Consider the following 6,189-nt stretch of genomic DNA (forward strand, 5'->3'; position numbering starts at 1 on the left):
TAAGGACTCAGCTGCTGGGATTGATTTGGGCAGGTCATTCCACCAGGAGGGAATATTTAATTTAAAAGTCTGTGAAAGTGATTTTGTGCCTCTTTGCGATGGCACAATAATGCGCCTTTCACTTGCAGAATGCAAGCTTCTAGGGCACATAAGTCTGAAGTAATGAATTTAGGGGGAGCAGAGCGGTGGTTTTGTAGGCAAACATTAATGCCTTGAATTTTATGCGAGCAGCTATTGGTAGCCAGTGCAAATTGATAAACAGAGGTGTGACGTGCATTCTTTTTGGCTCATTAAAAATTTATCTTGCTGCCGCGTTCTGGATTAATTGTAAAGGTTTGATAGAGCTGGCTGGAAGACCTGCCAAGAGAGCATTGCAACAGCCTGGACAGAACAAGAACTTGAACAAGGAGTTGTGAAGCATGTTCCGAAAGAAAGGGCCTGATCTTCTTGATGCTGAATAAAGCACATCTGCAGGATTTTAGTTTTAGCAATGTGGTCTGAGAAAGTCAGCTGATCATCAATCATAACTCCAAGGTTTCTGGCTGTTTTTGAAGGAATGTTGTTGGACATTAATGTTGTTCCAGGAACAACAAAAGATGTTGATTCAGGAACATGCCTGACTTGGCAAAATCACTGTACAGACAAGCAGATGAGCCCAGAATTAGAACGCAACTCATTTAATTAATCCTTCCATAGAAAACGTTATAAGGAAAACGCTTAACGTGTGACACATCTGCTTGTCTGTACATAGTATGATTTATTAAGAATGTCCCTCTGCATATAAATCATGTTACAGTGCTTGTTGTATCCTTATAATAATATTCTGATAAGGTTCTGAAGCTGAAAATACAGAGTTATGTTAGACACACATGCTTGTACTCTGTCACTGACAACATATAAATACACCCTTATTGACACTAAGCATACTTCCACACACATGCACACACATTTTGTTGTAAATGTAGATATTTGAAATAAGCCTTTTTATAAGACCATTTTCAGGTTTCACTGCAATCATGATGTGGCATAACTGTCAAAACTGATACCTCAATTTAAATGAAATGGTAAACTTTGACTAAATGTGATTTTAAATATAATAATAGTGAACTTATAACATCTAAATGTAAATCCAAAAGAAAAAATCTGATCTGGATCTGAAAAGTACTATATTCGTGAGTTGATTGAGCCAATGAGTGATCATCTAGTGGTTATTATTGCAATTTCAGGGACTTTAGCATAGAAATACAGTATTTTTAACCTTTCTAACTGTTATAACGCCAACTTTTGCCAGATCTCCATAAAATTTAACATGCTTGTTTAGAGTCATATGACTAATTTTCTTACCTTATTTTGTTTTGAGTTTTCTATAAGATTTATAGGAAAAGGACAGGATGTGATGTGTGGCCAAGTATTTGCCTTGGCCACACGACACATACTCAGAATTTGTGCTCTGCATTTAACCCATCCAAGTGCACACACACAGCAGTGGACACACACACCATGAACACACACCCAGGGAGCAGTTGGGGATTCGGTGCCTTGCTCAAGGGTCTCACCTCAGTCGTGGTATTGAGGGTGGAGAGAGCGCTGGTTATTCACTCCCCCCACCTACAATCCCTGCCAGACCTGAGACTCAAACCTGCAACCTTCGGGTTACAAGTCCGACTCTCTAACCATTAGGCCACGACTGCCCCATAGGCTTTTGTGTACACTGGATTATGCCCATATTTTTAAGTGTCTACTTTTAAATTTCTCGCAGACCTTTAGGACCGTGAGTCAAACAGGACCTGTGAGTTTCTTTCTGATCAGCCACCGTTAACCTCATCTAATAGGTGCTCAAACGTCATTAAGCTTTGATAGATTCCAGCATCCCCACTAGAGGTAAGCAGTTTGGATCATAAATGGATGGATTTTTTTGCAGTATTTTTCACCAAACCTCTCTGAGACACCAAGAAACTAAAATAGTTTGATACAAATGTTATGTTTAACTATTCAAATGAAGAGTAACTTTAGAATTGTTCTTAGAGCTGTGATTTAAATCAGATCAATTTTACAATGACAGATTTGATCTACTCACCAGTGACAGTAACAATGAATCTCCTGTTTATGGTGTATCTGCTGCTGCTGATCTTCAGTTCATAAAGTCCAGAGTCTGTGGTTCTGGTGTTTGTGATGATCAGAGATCCAGTCTGATTGTTCAGCTTCAGTCTGCCTCTGAATCTCTCATCAGGACCATCAGATGTGGAGAATCGCTGGTCTGCTTTATGGATTTCAGCTAGGACAGTGTCTCCAAACAGCCACAGTATATGATCATTGCTCTGTATTTCAGTTACAGCCTGTAGAGTAACATATTCTCTCTCTTTCACTGACAGTGACTTCACTGCATCTGTCACAACAACAAACACGCAAAGTAGTGAGTAAGGAAAAGCTACTCAGACATGAATTAAATACATACAGAAAGATTTTTAACACTTCTCACTTGACAAATCTCAGGAAGTCTATTAAAGCTCATTTAACTCTCAGTTGTTTTAATTAAAGTAAAAATTTACAGCAACACTTTACTGGTCACAAAGGGCACATTTCCAGTCTAACACAACATGTCCTTCAAAGGATTGACAAAGAGAAGAAAAGAAATGTGTGCATCAGATCAACTGATCAAATTCAGGTGAACATTTGAGCTCATTATGAAACTGAACGCAACAGTGAATAATGAACAGGGAAATTAAGCATCTGTCATACAGACACTGAACAGAACACTTTCTACATCAGCACAAACTATAAAACCACCATGATCCACTAACAACATGTAAAAAAAAATAAAAAATCATTAGTGTTGAATCCAGGAACGTCCATTAGAAATGTGAGTAGCATGAGAAGCATCTACAGTGACAGACAGCAGTAGAAAGCGCCAAACCACCTTTAATGTTTCATGTTCAGCTGTAGTGTCACTACATCATAAAATCATATGGTGAGTGTGACAATTGTCCTTAATAATATTAGTAGCTCATTTTGAAATCAAAATCTTTTTTTCTTTTTTTTTACTAAACTTTACTAAATTTTTACTTAACTAACAACACCACAAAGATAGTTTCTTAGACTTGAACAGTTAATTTAATGCATACATGTTTATTTCCATCTAAACTCTTCACACAGTGCTTATCTAATTAAATTCCTTATTACATTGATGGACTCACCGCTGACAGTCACATTGAATGACTTGTGTATGGTGTGTTTGATGTCGGTACTGCTGATGTCAACTTCATAAAGTCCAGAGTGTCTGGTTCCAATGTTCCTGATGGTCAGAGATCCAGTAAAACAGTCCAGCTGTAGTCTGTCTCTGAATCTCCTATCAGCACCATCATATGTGTTGAAGATTCCAGCCTTTCTATTGATTTCAGCTACAGGATGGTTTTGATGTTCAAACCTCCATCGTATCACATCATATCTCTGTATTTCATTAATATTACTGTTGAGAGTGACAGAATCTCCCTCCAGCACTGACACTGACTTCACTTCACCTACAGGCACAACTGGAGAACAAACACAAACAGTTTCTCTGTCAGTCATCACTTTTAAAACACTGTCACTAAACAGATTTAACAGAGATCATTGAGTCTTGCATAATAAACATCATGCAACTCTCTACAGTATACATTTAATGTATTCAATGTTTTTTAACTAGACAGTGAGGCATATACAATTGCTATACTGTAATTGCTAAACTGTAAAATATTTAAATGTGCCAACAACACTGTTTGTTAAACTAATACTTTCCCAATGTTAACAGACTGTTGCCACAATTATCAAAATTAAATTCACAAACATTCCATTGAAAAATTTAGATGTAACAAGCTTATAAACTGAACTGAAATATAGTGAATAGGTATACTAACTATCATAATGTACAACCTAGAAACTATTGCTTAAAGGGGTCATCGGATGCCCATTTTGCACAAGCTGATATGATTCTTTAGGGTCTTAATTAAAAGTCTATAACATACTTTGGTTAAAATTTCTCAATGGTAGTGTAAAAAACACCTTTTTAAACCTGTCAAAATCAGCTCTGTTCTAGTCCATGTTGCTTTAAATGCTAATGAGCTCTGCTGACCCCGCCCCTCTCTTCCTTGCGGTGACGAGCAGACTGGGATTTGCAAAGATTCATAAAAAAACCCTTATACTCACTTCTTCTATAGGTGAAGCTCGATCACGAATGATTTGCGCAAATGTAGCGCCCCCTTCAGTCCTAGGTGTATCTACACTTTGGAATTGTTGACGCTAGAACCCAGATTCGTTTAATTGTGTCTCTCGACGTGATTTTACTTAAAATCAAAATGTGACCCTGCTTTTTTATACTACTTCTTACAAAGTGCAACGCTGACCTCTGTAAATTGCTTTCCAAAAATATATCTACGTATCAGTTCTTTTTAAAATGACACGCTATGTAGCAGAAATATACAATGAATTTATTTAAAAGAAAATAGACAAAAGGAATCAAAGATGAATCAAAATCTGTTCTCTCAACTTAAAAATAAGCTTTTATCTTCAAATACAGTGCTTGCTTTGACTTTTTTCCCCTGTTGGACAACAACACACTTCAAGGGTTAAACTTTTACACAAATATCAAAATAAGAGTTTTTCACTGAATCACTCTTCTAAATTAAACCTCAGTTCTTTCCCTTCAGAAGTATAAATTTATCACCAATCAGTGTAAACCAATATATCAGTGTCCTTTGGGAAACTTAAAATATAAATACAGTAAGTAAACAAACTTTAGCTTTAGTTAGAAATACCAATGTAACCCTTTACTGACATACTTTCAATGAGTCAGAGTATTGAACCACTATATGATTCAAAATTAGAAAAACAGCTTAATGTGGGCCCACCACACTCACTCACTCACTTACACACACACACCCGTAGCAGGCCTGAAACGTCGCTGGTGTGCGTTGAGGCCAAGTGAAACCTAAAATGGCCGCTTCGCTCTCGAAGAGCACAAATAAAACAAACAAAATGCACCTGAATGAACTTGAAAGAGTTCAAGGATCCCGTCACCCGTCAGATCAGTCCACGTGAGGCGGTGATCGGTCGGCAAACTCCGTGACACTCCCGCGATGCCAGAGGAACCCCTAACCACTCGGCGATTAGGAGCGCTATCTGGATTTCCTCAATGCACTTCACAGTCGATGCAACAACAGTCTGTGGCAATCACTCTGATCACCTCTAGCTCTCTTACAGTCGCTGATTTAAATGATAAACTTGATTTAAGTTTCTCACCAGCGATTCACGTTAGTCCCGTTTACTGTAATGTCGATCAAGCATAAAACCCGCATTTCTTCCGAATCGCGTCGCGTTGACTTCTTTGTGACGTCGTGTTGACTTCACAATAGAATAATATGCTAGTTAACACTTAAACGATACAGTTCTGACTATGTTTATCACAAAATGAAGTCATGCATTTTCTGTTATCATACCGACAACATCATCTACGCACTTCTTTTTTTCACTCCTCCCCCACACCCCCGACTGACATCCTCGGTGGCCAATCACAGTTGCCCTACTTGACATTAGGCGGGATTAAGTCACTTTTCAACCAATAACATTAAATCAAACACAACTTCTTGACACAGACATTTCTGAACAGGTACATTTTTTAGATATAAAAAATATAGAAACACTTCTGTCACACGGGGAAAAATTAAGTAAATAAATAAATGTAAATAAATGCTAATATTAATAATAACTTAACCCAGGGTTACACAAACATAGACTCATTTAGGCAGATCGGGGATCGGCGCATTCACTTCAAAGCGAAAGTAACGTTAATCCTCTGCGTCTTCAGCGGCTCAGATGTTGGGAGTAAATGACGACTGCTATATTCATTATTACATCCAACAACAAAACACCTCAATCGCTTAGGAGACATCTTGTCTTCCCCTGCACCGGAGTCGACACAAAGACTGACAAGCTCACTCAGGGCGGGTCGAAGGTAAGACGGCCTTGTCAATCAACTATCGTGGGAGGGGCCTGTACAGAACTACGTCATTCTGACAGGAGTCTCAGAACAGCCTGATTTGAGAAAGGGGATTTTAAAATAGGGATTAAAAAAAAAAAAAAAACACTGGGTGGATTTTTATAATTATAGGATGGATGTGTACACACACTTCCAACACACATTTATGTTCAAACAAC

The 6,189-nt window shown here is 38.0% G+C and overlaps 1 protein-coding gene across 1 annotated transcript in view; it reads right to left on the bottom strand.

Moving 5' to 3' along the window:
* The window catches only part of LOC107729909 (uncharacterized), a 35,327-nt gene that overhangs the window by 8,804 nt on the left and 20,334 nt on the right, over positions 1 to 6,189 (bottom strand). Inside the window, exons 3-4 of the mRNA XM_016540645.1 lie at positions 3,195 to 3,530; positions 2,078 to 2,386 (exon numbers count right to left, since the gene is read on the bottom strand). Coding sequence (XP_016396131.1) covers positions 2,078 to 2,386; positions 3,195 to 3,530 — 645 coding nt within the window. The remainder of the gene's footprint in view (positions 1 to 2,077; positions 2,387 to 3,194; positions 3,531 to 6,189) is intronic.

This window comes from Sinocyclocheilus rhinocerous, unplaced genomic scaffold (genome assembly GCF_001515625.1).
Source record: "Sinocyclocheilus rhinocerous isolate Xijiao unplaced genomic scaffold, SAMN03320098_v1.1 scaffold1239, whole genome shotgun sequence".
In the NCBI taxonomy this organism is placed as follows: Eukaryota; Metazoa; Chordata; class Actinopteri; order Cypriniformes; family Cyprinidae; genus Sinocyclocheilus; species Sinocyclocheilus rhinocerous.